General features: G+C 38.0%; 1 protein-coding gene across 4 annotated transcripts in view; it reads left to right on the top strand.

The window, feature by feature from the left end:
- LOC128509806 (probable E3 ubiquitin-protein ligase HECTD4) overlaps window positions 1–16,593 on the top strand; it is a 128,930-nt gene that overhangs the window by 64,726 nt on the left and 47,611 nt on the right. For all 4 annotated transcript variants that reach the window (XM_053481652.1, XM_053481650.1, XM_053481651.1 and 1 more), the window contains exons 29-39: window positions 272–441; window positions 5,496–5,625; window positions 7,749–7,893; window positions 8,333–8,499; window positions 8,650–8,796; window positions 9,509–9,693; window positions 10,076–10,229; window positions 11,167–11,447; window positions 13,835–14,024; window positions 14,364–14,445; window positions 14,600–14,802. In XM_053481652.1, coding sequence (XP_053337627.1) covers window positions 272–441; window positions 5,496–5,625; window positions 7,749–7,893; window positions 8,333–8,499; window positions 8,650–8,796; window positions 9,509–9,693; window positions 10,076–10,229; window positions 11,167–11,447; window positions 13,835–14,024; window positions 14,364–14,445; window positions 14,600–14,802 — 1,854 coding nt within the window. The remainder of the gene's footprint in view (window positions 1–271; window positions 442–5,495; window positions 5,626–7,748; window positions 7,894–8,332; window positions 8,500–8,649; window positions 8,797–9,508; window positions 9,694–10,075; window positions 10,230–11,166; window positions 11,448–13,834; window positions 14,025–14,363; window positions 14,446–14,599; window positions 14,803–16,593) is intronic.

The following is a 16,593-nucleotide window of genomic DNA, read 5'->3' as shown; positions in this document are numbered from 1 at the left end:
GATGGTTCAGGATTATTTGAAATGTTATCATTGAATGTTAATTCTTTTTTTATATTTCTGACCTCAGAAAATGTAGATCTCTTTTCATCCTTCATCCATTTTGTACCACAGGTGGCCAGTTATCATTTTTAATGCCTTTTGAATGTTTGTAACCCAACAAGTATGATGGCTCGTTAGAGCCTGATTTTGCAAGCCCATGTCTAACTGATGTTTTGTCTCTGTGATGTGACGCATTTAATAAAGCTGTGTTTTTGTTTGTGTGCTATGATAGGGAGATTTTTTTTCAGGAGGTTAGCTCTATGCAGCACTCGAAGTGTGTTGTGCTTCTGGCCAAGACCAGAGCTCTACTGAAGAGCCTAATGAATCGTTCAGAGCTACTGCTACATGTCACAATTTCTCCACACTGTGGGAGCCTAACCTCAACACCTACAAGCCCACCAGGTATTTTCCACTTCCCTGTATAAAAAATACATTTAAAACAGAACTGTTATGCACTAATACATATTAAAACCTATGAGAATTCCATAAGAAACCGATAAGAAGCTCATAGGGCCAGGTTATGAAAAATTTGTCGAATTTTCAAGGGCCAGCAATGTTAAAGTACTAGATGTCCAGTAGAAAGATACAATTTTATGTATACTAATCACTGACTGTAGTAATTCACAAAATGCTTATCCATACAGTACTTTTTTTTTTTTTTTGCAAGCAACAGTTCAGTTCATCCTCTGTGGCATGTTGCCTTGTAGCTATTGTATGTTAGGTATACAGTACATTCATGGGACAGCTTGAAAGTTTATATAAGCAGCAGGTATTGTTGATATCAGTTTGCTGTCTCTATAATGACTTTTAAGTTCCCTTCAGTTTTGCACATATTGTTTTATAATTATACACTTAAATTCACTTATTATTGGTTATGTTTAACATTTTTGTCATCTGCACACAACAACATCAATTGGTTGCAAGTGATTTAGAAAAGCACACCCTTATGTGTAAAAAGGTTCACAGGGGAAGCTCACAGCAGACTTCTGAGATCAAACAGTGTCAGAACATAGATTTGGACAAAGAGAAAAGTCCATTGCTAAAGTTTTGACTGTTCCCAGAAGTACAGTGAGCTTCATCATGGAAACAGTTTTGAACAATCAGGAATGTAACAGAATGTTTGTGGAGTTGGTTGTCCAGCCAGTCTAAGGTTAGAAGGACCTTGGCAAGGAAGATTACCAAGCGTCCAATTCCAACTTTATCAGAGCTTCAGAAATTCTCATGAGAGATGGGAGAGCATGCTGTAAGGGTCAGAGCTTTATGGCTGAGTAGATAGATGGAAGCCACACATTTTATCTTTCATTTTCTTTCGATAAGCAGATAACAGTCTTGTTAAGATTAAAATATCTTACAAGGTAGACTTGTTTCCTTTGTGTGTTGAACATCTGGCTGAAACCAGTTTTTTTAAGGTAATACCACACCCATTATGAAGCATGTTGGTGGAAATAGTTGGATAGATTCATAGTTGGATTTGATACTTTGAGTGTAATTCATGAATTTAGCTAGGGCTGGGCGATAAAACGATAACGATATGTATCGCGATAAACACGTGATCGATATCAATAAAAATGTGTTCGATAAAACGTTCAATAATTTTTATTCTTTGTCGAAAGAAAACAGAGGTCGCGAAGCTAGTTTGGTTGCTGTCGTGCGCACTCGCTCCGCGACCGGCACTAGGACCCTGAAGTAGTACGGTCGCGATTCAGGAAGTATAAAAGGAGACAAGATGGCGCTGATGGGAAAGACAAACAAGTCGATGCATGTCCATTCTTTTATTTACTGCGTTGTCAGGCGATATTACAAACTTCCAGTTGGAATCCGTACTTAAATCAAACCGAAGACCAATAAAAGAATACAGGTTCAGGCTCTATATTCCAGCTCATCTCACATTTCCGCGTTCACGCACATTGGACTGCATTACCCACAAAGCATTGCCTGCACTGGACTACACTCCCGTAAACAGCTGCCGTAAAATCAACCTCTCTTCCGCAATAGCGGGTATAATTGTGTAAACTATTACATTTACATTTGGGCATTTGGCAGACGCTCTTATCCAGAGCGACTTACATTTTTATCTCATTACACATCTGAGCAGTTGAGGGTTAAGGGCCTTGCTCAAGGGCCCAACAGTGGCAACTTGGTGGTTGTGGGGTTTAAACCTGGGATCTTCCGAACCATAGTCCAATGCCTTAACCACTGAGCTACCCCTGGCCCTAGCTCTTGCTCTAGGCGTGAGAGAGTTCTTACAATGACTCGCGTGGTTATCCTGGCTGTTCGCGCTATTTCCGCGTTTGGATTTACCGTCCATGCTACAAGAGCTAACTGCTAGTCTTCTGGTCCGCTTCCGGTTGCCCGTGACAGTTGCATTAACAAAGGCACTCGCTTTCTGGTAACCTAGCAACGGAGGGAGTGATACACTAACGTCAATCATGTAACAGTATCACGTTTGGTTGTGCCATGTCGTTGTCTCATGCTGGTCTGATGGATTCCTCTTCAAAAGCAGAAAATGCACTTATTTTATTACACTTTATTAAGCATTTCTTAATTTTTTTTTCATTTTGCACCGTAAATGTTAAGAGATAATTGTTAAGTGTTCATTGTGACATTAGACTTATGTTTACGTTTTAATTATTTGAGTTTTCCATGGTCATTGGCATTTCTGTCTTAATAACTGAGGGGACTATGATCAGAGGAAGGTTAAGTTTAAAATAAAAATGTTTAAATGTAATATATTTTTCTTCTGGTCCTTATTTTAAATGGGTCATAAAAATATCAATAATTATCGATATCGACCGATATGAAACACTGATATCGTGATACAGTTTTCAGTCTTATAATCTTATAATGCCCACATGATATCAAACATTCCCCTTGTTAATATTTTAACTATTACCATCCGTGCCTAATTCCACGGCCCCGCTCCTTGGCATATCTAAAGGGGAAGACGCCTAACTAGTGAGCGAAAAGCGATATAGATTTGGGCGCACGCCGTGACAGGCTGAAAAAACTACTGTCCTCAAAAATGTAACAGATGAGGACTCAGATTAATGTGCAAAAACTATATAATAAAACTATATAAAACTACATAGCCTTTATAAGACTCAACTTTTATTTAAGCGCACTCACAATAACGAAAAACGTGATTTTGTAAATGTTTGAAAGCAAATAAGGTGCGCTGTTCTGAATTGTTTTTGGTTAACTTAAGCGTGTCAGAAAATGAACGCAAACGTTTTTTTAAATGGTCAGAGTCAGTCTGCTTGCTGTTTTTCCCGATGCATTCATAATCATTAGTCTACTTTTGCCGGTGCGCTCTGGAAAACTCCATGCATGCGGCTGAGCGCTGATTGAAACTATGTAGTAAATTAAAGAGGAGAATCACGATGCCGAATCGAAGTCCTGAGCCAAACCTTATTTAAATTAAGTAAAAAAATATTATAAGTAAAAAAACAATAGCCCACGTTTAGAAACCGTTTATAAATTCTTTTCGACATGAGTTGGCCCGGTGTTATGCGCAGAGCGCCGGGAGATTTCCTGAAGCTCTGAAATTGCTGGGGCATTTTTTCTAAATAGATGCTATCTGTAATAACTGATAGAGGTTTTGAGCTGTATACACACATTTTTGAGGGGTTTAAAACGAATTAATAAGTCAGAGCAGACCTACATAAAAGGTGAGAAGTGAGTAACTGAGCGGGCTGTCGCGTTTATCAACCTTTTGATAAAAACGCTGCCTTTTGTAAAGTGAAAGTACTGTACAAAAGACGAACAGCTTTATTTCAGTCATAAATTTCAAAAATTTTCAGTCACAATATATCATATCACATTCCAGCTATTATTTCCAGCCGTTGTTAAATAATGGATGAAATAATTATTCAATGCTGGACACAAACAGCAAATATAATGATTACTATAAAAAGCCCGAAGAACTTCATACGTGTTCATAAAATAATATTTACTTAATATGATAATATATATATATTGTTAATTCATGTCTTCTGATGATGGCGACACATTTTTACGTTTTAAATAAGACATGTTGGCATATTCACCCTTGCACTATTGTATTACAACAGCTAGAATTAGCTATCTAAATGTTCGATCACCCCAGGGGACTTGTGGTACTGCAGGTATTTTCAGAACATCTATTCAAGTCTGTGGTTCAGCTGGATCTCACAGCACTCTCTAAAACAGTGATGCTAATAGCACTTCAGCAAAGCCTGTTAGTGGCATCCAATCTTTGTACATTAATCATTGTGTATACAATTTCTATTAGGTGAAACGCAGGTTTTGTTGAAGCCTAATCATTCTTTCATCCCCAAAGTTGTTAACACACTACGTTTTTTTTGTACTGTCCATGTACTGTATTAGCATGCCTTAACCCACGTGTTATGAGAGCAGTGTAAAAAGTTAATAAATTTATCTTGTAATAAATCTATGAAGGAATAAGAGAAAAAGAAAGATTACAGTATACATTTGTACATAAATGTGTATGCACATATGAAGTTTTGTGGAATTAATTGGAAACACTTTCTTGGCATTCTCTGGTCAGATTCATAAGGTATTTACATGGAATGGTTTTCAGTACACAGGTGTGCCTCGTCCCCCGTTAATTTATGACATTTCTTGCCTTATAATGTGCTTTAGACCATCAGTTGCCTTGTGCAGTAGAAGAGTGGGGACAGAGTCAATAACCCTGTTAGTGCTAATACAACTAATAGTACAAATCCCCATCATGTCACAAGTATTATGATCAAATCAGCCCAGATCAGTCTGGATTTATTGTTGTGGTCCTTAGTCTTTAATAGAAGCTTGGCAATTTGGGGATCATGACATCCCATAGAGAGAAACCAAAATGAATGCTTGAAAGAGATTCAGGTTTTGAAGACAAGCCTGCCATGTAAAATCTAAGCCTGTGCCTCCATATTTTGGGCAATACAGCATAAACCTGTATTACATTTAAACCACTTGGCCACACATTTTTTTTTTTATTTCTTTTAGATTTCTCAGAATTTTGATAGACTCAAAGCTTCAATCATGCTCCCTTGCTGAATAGTTGGCATCAGTGTAAACCGAAAGCAAGGATATATCTCCATAACATTTTTAGAAATTGACACTAAATTCAGAACTGTACCTTTGGTACTATACTATGACTTTATATTAATTGTTTACTTTGAGCCACTTTTTGTCAATCCATCACATTTAGCTGGGATCCCATGATTGCTCTTGCTTGTACAATATTTAAATAGCAAACAGAATTGCAAAAAAAGGCTAAAATATCACAACACAGGTAAATATTGCCTGTTTAATTGCTACTTCTAATAATAATTTTCAAAGTAGTATCAGAAAGAAAACCATTGTTCATAGCCGTATTTATTCTGACCAAGACTAAAGCACAATTCTAGATCTGTATAATGGTTAAAGTCTATTTATACCCACTGAATTGTTCTAATTACTTCCAGCCTGTAAGATGGTGTCAGATACCAAGACGGGTATGGTGAAGCAGCCTGTTTTTCTGCGCAGTATGTCTGCTCCCTCTGACCTGGAAATGATAGCAAACCAAGATCTGGAGTTTACACATGCAGCACAGAGGTAAGATGTTTTATTTACTGTATTTACAGTCATTAACAGCTACTAGAAAACAGCATCTGTAAACTGGTAGTTTCCCAGTAGGAGTTGGGTGTGTATGTTTTGTCTCACACACACACACACGTACCGTTAAACCTTGGATTGCAAGCATAATTTGTTCCAGAAGTGTGCTTGTATATCATTATTCCATATTCCCTATATTATTTGCTATATTCCCTATAAGGAATAATGGAAACTTCGATGAGTCGTTTCACAACCCAAAAATAGTCATATAAGATAATAAATACAAAAATTGGGTAAAAATAAAACACATTAACATGCACTTTACCTTTGAAAAGAACTGGTGTTAGATCAGGGAAGAAGCAGGAGCAGGGGGGCTACCGGGGAGAACTTTATTTTACACACACACACACACACACACACACACACACACACACACACACAAACAAACAAACAAACAAACAAACAAACGGAATCACTCTGGTTTGTGCTCTGACATGAACTGTCAACTGTGGGACCTTATATAGACAGGTGTGTGACTTTTCATGGTCAATTAACTGAATTTACCACAGGTGGACTCCAATTAAGCTTCAGAAACATCTCAAGGATGATCAGGGGAAACAGGATGCGCCTGAGCTTAATTGACCAAAGGCTGGCAAAGGCTGTGAATACTTATGTACATTTCCTTACTCATTTTTTTTTATTTTTTTAATATATTTGCAGGTGAGCTAGTTGGGGGAAAAAAACCTGGAATGGAGTTTAGGGTCTGGAGGTGCTGGGTTGATCTGGCTGGCATGTGACAGTGTGTAGAATTCTAAGGAAAAAAAATTTAGAATAAGGCTGTGACATAACAAAATGTGGAAAAAGTGATGCGTTGTGAATACTTTTCAGGTGCACTGTTACAAGGTTGTACTAAAGATATGAGGCCTAGGACTTTTGCACACACACACACACACAGAGCACATACATATTGATCGGCCATAACGTTAAAGCCACTGCCAGGGGAAGTGTATGACTTTGATCCAATAGAAGAAGAAAGTTAATGCTTGATCCTTTTGAAAGGTGTTGGTGCATACAGTGCATTGTAATTTGTTGTGTATGGAACTGTGTAGCCGCAGACAGGATGGACAGTGTCCATACTAAACACACCTGCAATTGGCACATGAGTATCTGAATTGGACCACAGAGCAAGAAGAAGGTGGCTTGGAGATAGCTGTGTGTCTGTGCGGCAGTATGGCGCTTTGGGCAATGCTCTGCTGGGAAACTGTAGGTTTCAACAATTCACGTTGTTTTGACACATACCACCTATCTAAACATTGTTGCTGACCAAGTACACCCCTTCTTGTTAACCGTAATCCCTGATGGCAGTGGTCTCTTTCAGCAGAAAATGTTCCCTATCACACTGCAAAATCTGGTTCAGGAATGTTTCAAGGAACACAACGAGTTTGGGGTATGGACTCAACCCAATTGAGCATCTGTGGAATGTGCTGAAAAAACTCATCACTTACTGTACAGTACTTCAAGGATCTGCTACTGATGGCTTTGTGCCAGACACTACAGCATACCTTCAGAGGTCTAGTGGAGTTCATACCTTGATTAGTCAGGGCTGTTCGGCAGCATGTTTGACTAAGCTGCAGGCCTCTCGATCAGCAGACAGAAAGTTATGTTGAATGAAGATCTGCCAGTTTATCTAGTTCTTCTGGTTTCTGTGTTGTCACCCTGTTCTCATACCTGTTTATGTGCCTTAGGACAGAGTCAGTTTGTTGTAAAACTGATGCTAGAGTCAGACACTTCTAGCCAGAATTAAAATGAAATAGTCAGATTGACCAAGGTGAGGCACGGGTGTGACTTTGTAAGCATGAGCTTGTATATACAAAAGCAGGAGAAATTCAATTTAAATGTTGAAACAGAACTGATTGCAAATTGCAGTGATTTAACAACACTTCAGGTATCCCAGATGAACAGACCAGTCATAACAGTGATTGAGAGTGTCAGTGCAGTATATTAGCTGCTGAATCACTTCAGTAGTTTGAGTAGAAATTTGAGCAAAATTTGGTGTTGATGGAGTAATGAAAAAATGGATTTAACCAGTTTCTTACACTGTGTTGTGTGTATTTGTTCTGTAGGAGGCGCCCTCACCCTACCAGTAACAGAAGTAGCTCATTTACACTATTGCAATCTCTGGCAGCTGAAGACGGCAGCGAGAAGCCAACTTACAGTGTGCTGCTGGGACAACTGTTTGCCTTCATTGGCACCAGCCCTGACCATGCTGTGAGTATGCTGAATAATAACCTCACCAAAGTGACCTAGTTATCCCTCCCAGGTTGAAGGACTGAAGGGTGTGAAGCACTGTGAGTTTCAGTAATGATTTACATTTTTCAGACTTTTTTGTTTTCAGCAGAGCATCAAATACACACACACATACACACACTGATCCATGCAGCTTAACTTGGTTCTATATCTCCTGCCAGCCCATAGACAGTAATAAATTTCCTGTAACATGCCAGCTTCACTCCCCTCCCTATGTTCCTGCTGTACATGCTGTCTTCTAAATTCTAATTGTGGCCTAAACCTATACATTTTTTAACCTTTCCATCGGTTTCGGCAAAATTAGCTGATCTACAGTTTCGTGCATCGAGTAAGATATGTAAGATGCCCAGTAATCATTGGGCATTGGGCAACTAACATTAGTGACCTTTATTTCGTATAGGTTTCTAGTAGAAGTTTTCTGGCAGCAGCTCAGACACGCTGGAGAAGAGGCTGTACGAGGAAGCAAGCACTGGTCCATATGAGGGAGCTCCTCACCACTGCTGTTCGAGTTGGGGGAGTAACACACCTGGTGGGTCCTGTCACCATGGTGCTGCAAGGAGGGCCCAGGTATGGCTTCCTTGCAAATGTGAAAGTTTTGGTGGACCTTTTTTTTATTTAATTTTTTTAAACATTTTCCAGTTTTTATTATTATTTTTTTTATTAGAATTGTGATAATTCTGTTTAAACATGATGTCTCTTTCTGATGTCCACTTGCAGGATAGAGGAGTTGACCTGCGGTGGCATGGTGGGACAAGTTCAGGAGGCCTTTGGACAGACTATGACCTCTGTCGTATCTCTATGTGCCCGCTATCCTATTGCCTGTGCCAACAGCATTGGACTACTCTGCACCATCCCTTACACCAGGCAAGCAATCAACTTTAGAATGTATAACTCTACACATTTAAATAAATAGGAAGTAGACCTGGCTGGACAGTTTTGAAATGCTTTTTATCTTCACTTCATATTTACAGAGTTAGTACACCTATTCATCATAGCTTTCAATACAGCAGATATTGTAAACATAGAATCTAAACATACAATCATGGAAAAAAAGAACATACCCCTACTTCAGTTCTAAATTTTTATTTCTCAATGCCTAAATAACAATTGTGTCAGCCATATCAACTTCTATAAGTGAAGAACTAACATTAGGTGATAAAAAAAAGTTATATATTTATTCTATTTACTGTGTATGCACAAGAGCACAATTATGTTTCTGGTAAAAAGGGGGCTAATTAAAAAATAAAAAGAATATGTCAGTTTGTATGTCAGCATGACTGACAAACAAACCAAAATATTTCTGTAAATCTATAATATTTTATCATTGTATACCTATCATTTTTTATAAATATTATTTGAAAAAGATTAAACTGAACATCAATAAATTTGTCTAGAGTTGCTCATCTGTCTGCATTTGGCCTCTGAGGTCTAGACTTTTTGCAGGAAACTTGTTATAATTGGGTCTTAAAATAAAAAAATAAAATAAATTCAGTCCCCCTTTGTAATTGTAATGAAATATAAATAATACAGAATTGAATGTTAGTTCTGCATATGTAAAGATTCTTTGCATCTTTAGGAGTGAGGAGCAATGTCTGGTACGCAGCGGCCTGGTTCAGTTGATGGACCAGCTTTGCAGTCTTAGTAGCCAGAGAGACTGTAGCTCCAATGAGAAACAAACCAAGAAGCAGAAAGTTGCCACCATGGCCTGGGCCGCATTCCAAGTGCTGGCCAATCGCTGCATTGAATGGGAGAAAGTAGAAGGTACCTTATATTTTGCTCAACATTTGTGTGCTGCAATATTATATGGCTGTTTTAAAACTTTCAAAGCATTTCCATGTGGTCAGGGTCATTTTGATCTTGAGTACCCATAAATATGTTGATGATTCCCTTTATCCACTCATTCATGTAGCATTGCCAGTGATCGCTCTTAGATGAAAGGGTATAGTCTATTATCTATGTGACAGTATTGCAAGGTTGCAAACCCCATTTATACCAACCACTCCTGGAACTTACTGTTTTCTCTTGCTCATGAGAATGAGCATGCTGGAAACAGAGCATCAAAAGGGCAATCTTCTGTAATCTGTAACTATCTTTATTATTTTAGGCTACACATTTTGATGTTAGATGTTTACATTTTTTTTAGGTGGTTCCACAGACGCAGTGCATTCTGGATTAGCTCGGCAAGTATCCAGTTTGTTGACCAATCACCTTGCAAGAGCTACAGAATGCGCTGGCAACCAAGCAGCTGGAAATGATGCCCTACAAGATGTGCTTAGTCTCCTGAATGACCTGTCTAGGTAAGCATAGTAAACATAAAGGACATCTTGCTGAAGTGCACATACTACTGTCATGTATCTGTAAAGATGGCCGGTAGTTTACATTATTACTTTAAACCTTAAATGTATTCGATGCATAGGCAATACATTAATGTATATTTGCTTATATTTAATTATTGATTTAGTTATTGTGTGGCACTTAAATGTTGTAATCTTATCTCTATGCTTAATTTCTTTTTGAAAAATATTACTGTGAAGTGCTTCATAGCTTCTAACTTAGCAAACTGGGGCAAGTAATCAGATCATAGCCTTTAAAATAAGAATACCTATTGAGGTTGAGAAAGAAGAAAAGAAATTTTTGTTGTAGACAACCAGGTATTCCTTGGAAAAAATGAGGCTCATTATTTTTTGTAGTCTCTTGTCCATTGTTGAAATATATAATTTGTTGTTTACATTTACATACATTTACATTTAGGCATTTGGCACACGCTCTTATCCAGAGCGACTTACATTTTTATCTCATTATACATCTGAGCAGTTGAGGGTTAAGGGCCTTGTTTAGGGGCCCAACAGTGGCAACTTGGTGGTTGTGGGGTTTGAACCTGGGATCTTCCGAACCGTAGTCCAATGCCTTAACCACTAAGCTACCGCTGGCGGTTATTTATACATTAAATACATTAAGGTTTGAGATCAAAAGCTGTCTAAGGATATCTTTGGTGACAAACCACCCAATTTTAGGTTAGCAAAAGTATTGGAACATGTAGACCTAAGGTAAATTACAGCAAGTAAATAATTGATTGGCATAAAGCCAATAACTCACGAGGATTTGTCAGACTGGTACTGCAGCTTATTTTAGATGCCTCTTTTGTACATTGTAATGTTTAAAAATGTACAAAAAAAAAGGTGTAAAAAAAACATTTTATGGTTTCACATTTTTTCACCTTTTTATTACTTTCAGGAGCAATATTGGCAAAGCAATTCTCAGCCAGCCAGCCTGTGTTTCTAAGCTTCTTTCACTGCTTCTGGACCAGCGACCTTCCCCTAAACTGGTGCTGATTATCCTTCAACTGTGCCGGGCTGCCCTTCCTTTAATGAGTGTGGAAGACTGTGGCAATGTGGCTTTGCCTCCTTGGAGCTACTTCATCAACGCCATAGACACTGAGCAAGAAGATGCCAGTGACCCCGCGTCCCGAATTGCAGCACTTCTGCTGGCCAAACTTGCAGACTATGTGGTGCCAGGTGAGAGCAGGGGTGAAAAATGACATTTTTACTACATTTGTTAGTATTTTTACCATCAAAAGATGCACTGTAGCAAATATTTTATCCTATTAGTTTCCAAGATGCACAGAAAAATATTTGCTTACAAGTTTGCATACACCGGATAGAATATGATGATTTTTATATGACCATTTTTAGAAAATGTGAGAGCTCAAAACAGGTTTTATTTAGTAGTAGATAAAGCTGTTTATCCTCACAGAAATGTGCATCTACAGTAGTATATTGATACCTGGCTTGTAAAAATTCACATGTGCTTATGCATTTAAAATTCTAAGCTTAAACTTTCTTCTGTTGTAGACATTGAAGAGCCTTATGATGTGAATTGTTGTCATATTGAATAGTTCTTGTGTGCTCCATGTTTAGCTTCTGGGGTGATGCATGCAAATTTTTAGATGATCCTTAGTATTCCACTTTCAAATTTTTCAAATCAGAGTTTACTTGCTGGGATATCTTATAATATCCACATACCGTAAACACCTTGTCAATTTTATTTTCTGAAATGTAGGCTTTTTAAAACCGTCAACATGCAATGCTGACAAAAAAAGTAATTGTGAAGCAATTTTTAGATGCTCATCTGTCTGAAAAAAATTGTAAAAGATTTGAACATTTGTATAATACACTGTACAAGAAAATAATGTTCCTTTCATATACTGTAATATATAATTTCTATAATATGATAGTAACTTTTTTTTTCTTGTACGGCATATTTTACCACTTGTGGGAAATAATCACAAAATTTTCAAATCTTTCAAATATTTTTAGTTTCTACTACATAATGTTTCTGGATGTCAGTGCATTACATTTTGCTCCGGTAGAATTACAATTCTGGACGACTTATACGACGTATACGACGTATTTTTACATAAGTTCTGTTTTTCTGTAGGATATCTACTTTTACTCAGGAACAGGATTTGTGTACTTTGCCCTCCTCTGATCATTCCATAATCCAAACATAGATACAAAATAGAAGAAAAACTGATCGTAGATTACCCCTTATGCCCAACTGCTGTAAGCCTCACAGGACCCAACACTTGAGATTTTTGTAAATTTTCCAAGCTGCCTACTTTCCAAGGGTTGTCTTGTAGAAACTTGCTTTAGCCATCTCTTGCTATTCATTTCTGCCCTGGGGGTTTGTATGTTTCTGTATGAAAAAAAAAAAAAGATCAGCAATGTCTACTTGTCCAGATGCAACTTGTGTGTGTTAACTTTACAGTGACTGTTGTACAGGTGGACCCAGCCACCTGAGGGGAAGTGATAAAGTGGTATAGTGTCTGTTCCGGTGGTTATCACCTGGGGAGAACAGGTGTAGCACATTAGGGAAACGTGCGGGTTGTAAAACACACAGGTCCAGGTTTTTATTGATCAATCGGAGACTGTGTTTGAACCAATTTTAAAATTAATAAGCATATTAAGAAACGGACAATAATCAGACTGTGTTGAACTCCAATTCTCAATGTTGCCAAGGCAGCAGGGTTTATAATCTGTCAATTACATGCCATGAGGGTTCCATCCCACATTGTTTAGTTTATGGTCTGCTTCCAAAAAAGGTTGGCCATAACACATCATTCTACAAAGCACACAGCTGTTTTTTCTCAACACATGAAAAGCGTAACTTTTTTGAACCTATGTATCCAGGAATGGTAGAGTTCATCAGAAGGCGGCCAGTAATGCTTTTTCCATTAGATTGCAGAATAAATCAAACACTACACTTTCGCACACAAGCCCATTCCATGCAAAGATGTATGAGGGAAGCCCAGGTCACTGCTGAACCGACGTGTTCAACTAAGGGTGTATTCACGCCTGACATGTTTGGTTCAATTAAAAAAAAAATTGTGGTGCAGTTGTTCTGTTAGTGTGGTTCACATGAACATTCAATGGTTTAATGAAATCAAATGTTTTTGCACACTCTAGTTATTGAATGCAGCACTTTTTTGCACCACATGCACTTGTGTGCTTTTGTGCTAGGCAGGTAGATGCAGCAAAGGAGAGAGTCAAAAAATAAAAGATCACTATTTGGCTACTCTTTAGGAGTTTATGAAAAATAAATACCACCATATATATTCCCCATGCCTCTTGTTGTGTCTATTGGTCTGATAATAAAAATGCCAGTGTGAACGAAAAGCAAACCAAAACTTTAAAATAGTGAACCAAAGCTTTGGTCTGAACCAAGATAACCAAACTACGAGTGTGAACACACCCTGACATGAATTATTGAATCTAAAGTGTTGCTCTTCAGGTGCCCTGGGTGTCCATCATACATTTGTGTTCTTATTGCATTTTTAAAAAAGTTTTATTAATATTTTTGTAAAAAAATTGTTCTTTTCTTTTAATGTTTCTGTTACTCATAGGCAGCCAGACCCTGCTTTCCCCTGCTTCCTCTGAGCCAGATACCCGATTGATCTGGGCTAGCCCCATGGGCAATGTCAAGACAGAAAAAGAGGTCGGAGAAGAGGGAGAAGCAGTGGATGGCAAACTCTCCATCTACATACACAAGAGAGATGACCAATCTTCCCATGAAGTACTTCAGCCGTTACTCAGGTAAAGATACTGTATTACTTTGGGGCCCAAGGTAAATGTATCTGGCAAAGCTAGCTTTGTCTAAGAATGTTAACAAGAACAAGGCGTTTTCAGAGTTTTGCTATAGGACAAGTGGTCCACCATTTTGCACTTCACAAGTTCACAAGATACAGGAATTGTATCTAGATATTTTTTAAGCTTTATAGTAAAATTGTTTTAAAGATACATAGTGTTCATGTTCTCGCTAAATTGCTATAATATTTTATACTCATTTTTTGCCATACAGTTTGAGCATATCTTCTAAAAAACCTTTTACCTTAACATAAATTTTATGCAATTTTGTATGTAATGTTTCTGCAGTAGCTCAGATGGGCGGCCTTTTCGGCTTGGCACTGGAGCCAACATGGACAAGGTGGTGAAAATGGACAGAGACATGACCAAGGTCTAATTACGTTTAAGTTTAATTTAGATTCATATATGAAAAATTTCCCACAATCAGTCATGCGATGCTAAAATCATTCAAGTTCTGTTTTTACATACAGTATGAGCAGCTGGAATTGTATGGACTCCACAAAATTTTGTTTTTCTTCTTATAGACTGGGTGCTGTGAAGTGGTCACAGAAGAGGCATCAGCAGCTCTGCGTAAAGCAGTTAAGTGGGCTCAGTCTGGGCTCATTGTGAGTGTGGGCCCCCCAGTGGAAACTCTAATTCAAGAGACTTCAGGGGGAAATGCGACTGGAGACAAGAAAAAAAGTGCCCAGAGTGCAGTTTGCAGAGACAGGAATGCAGAACTGTCTAGGTAGAAAACATTTAGTAAAATATAAGCTCAAGTTGCATTTACTCATCTCCTTGTTTACATTGATGTATGCTTTTGTTAAATGCTAAACTGTTGTGGTTGAAATAATTTATTTTGCCTGCATTAATGTCAAAATGTCCTGTGCTCACTGTATCGACCTGTTTGATACCTTTATGACAGCTGTACCCTGCAAAGGCATGCAGTATCATATATACTATACAATACATAATCAAAAAAGTAATTTAAAACATTAAACCACGTTCCAAATTATTATGCAAATTGGACATAAGTGTCATAAATATTAAATGTTTAATTTTTCAATTAACTCATGGGTGATATTGCGTCTCAGGGCTCTTTGAATCACTGAAATGGATCTCAGACACCTGTGATAATTAGTTTGCCAGGTGAGTCCAAATAAATGAAAAATGCTAAAGAAGGTTGTTCCACATTATTAAGCAGGCCACCGGTTTCAACCAATATGGGAAAGATAAAGGATCTTTCAGCTGCCGAAAAGAGTCAAATAGTGCAATGCCTTGGACAAGGTATGAAAACATTAGATATTTCTCGTGAACTTAAGTGTGATCATCGTACTGTAAAGACGTTCGTGGGCACAGACAAGTTCGTGTAGATGAAGGCCAAATGAGGAAGGTCTCTGTCAGACAAATTCATCGGATTAAGAGAGCAGCTGCTAAAATGTCATTACGAAGCAGCAAACGGGTATTTGAAGCTGCTGTGCCTCTGGAGTCCCGCAAACCTCAAGGTGTAGATTTCTTCAGAGGCTTACAATTGTGCATAAACCTACTATTCGGCCACCCTTAACCAATGCCCACAAGCAGAAATGGTTGCACTGGGCCCAGACAAACATGAAGACTTATTTTCAAACAATCTTGATTACTGATGAGTGTTGTGCAACCCTGGATGGTCCAGATGGATGGAGTAGTGGATGGCCACCATGTCCCAACAAGGCTGCAACATCAACAAGGAGGTGGCCAAGTCATGTTTTGGGCCGGAATCATGGGAAGAAAGTTGATAGGCCTCTTTAGGGTCCCTAAAGGTGTAAAAATGACCTCGGGAAAGTACATAGAGTTTTTGACTGAAAACTTTCGTCCATGGTACAAAAAGAAGAACTGTGCCTTCCGTAGCAAAATCATCTTCATGCATGAAAAATGCACCATCTCATGCAGCAAAGAATACCTCTGTGTCATTGGCTGCTATGGGCATGAAAGATAAGAAACTTCCCTTTCCTCAACCCTAATGAGAACCTTTGGAGCATCCTCATGCAAAAGGTTTATGAGGGTAGGAGGTAGTTCGCATCAAAACAGCAGCTCTGGGAGGTTATTCTGACATCCTGCAAAGAAATTCAAGCAGAAACTGTCCAAAAACTCACAAGTTAAATGGATGTGAAGGTGATATCACAGAAGAGGTCCTATGTTAAGATGTAACATGCCCTGTTAGGATGTTTTTGATTGAAATGGCTTTTGATTTCAGTAAATATGACCTCTTTACAACCTTACAACCTATAAAATGTTTTAACTCTGTTGTGCATAATAATTTGGAACAGTGTGTTTTCATTTTTTTATTTTTGAAATAAATATTATCATTGGGAGTTTTATTCAATAAAATTCTAATTATACCCTAATGGTTGATGACTTGAAAATTATAGTGACTGTCATTTGCATTGATTAATTATGAAAATCAGAGAAAGATATAATTTGCATAATAATTTGGAACATGGTATACTTACAAAGCAGCATTGTTTTGTATACTTCAAAAGTATTTACAACAGGATATGTT

Source organism: Clarias gariepinus, chromosome 21, assembly GCF_024256425.1.
Source record: "Clarias gariepinus isolate MV-2021 ecotype Netherlands chromosome 21, CGAR_prim_01v2, whole genome shotgun sequence".
NCBI classification, from domain to species: domain Eukaryota; kingdom Metazoa; phylum Chordata; class Actinopteri; order Siluriformes; family Clariidae; genus Clarias; species Clarias gariepinus.
The sequence above is the reverse complement of the archived record's forward strand: the minus strand, read 5'-3'. Positions and strand labels throughout refer to the sequence as shown.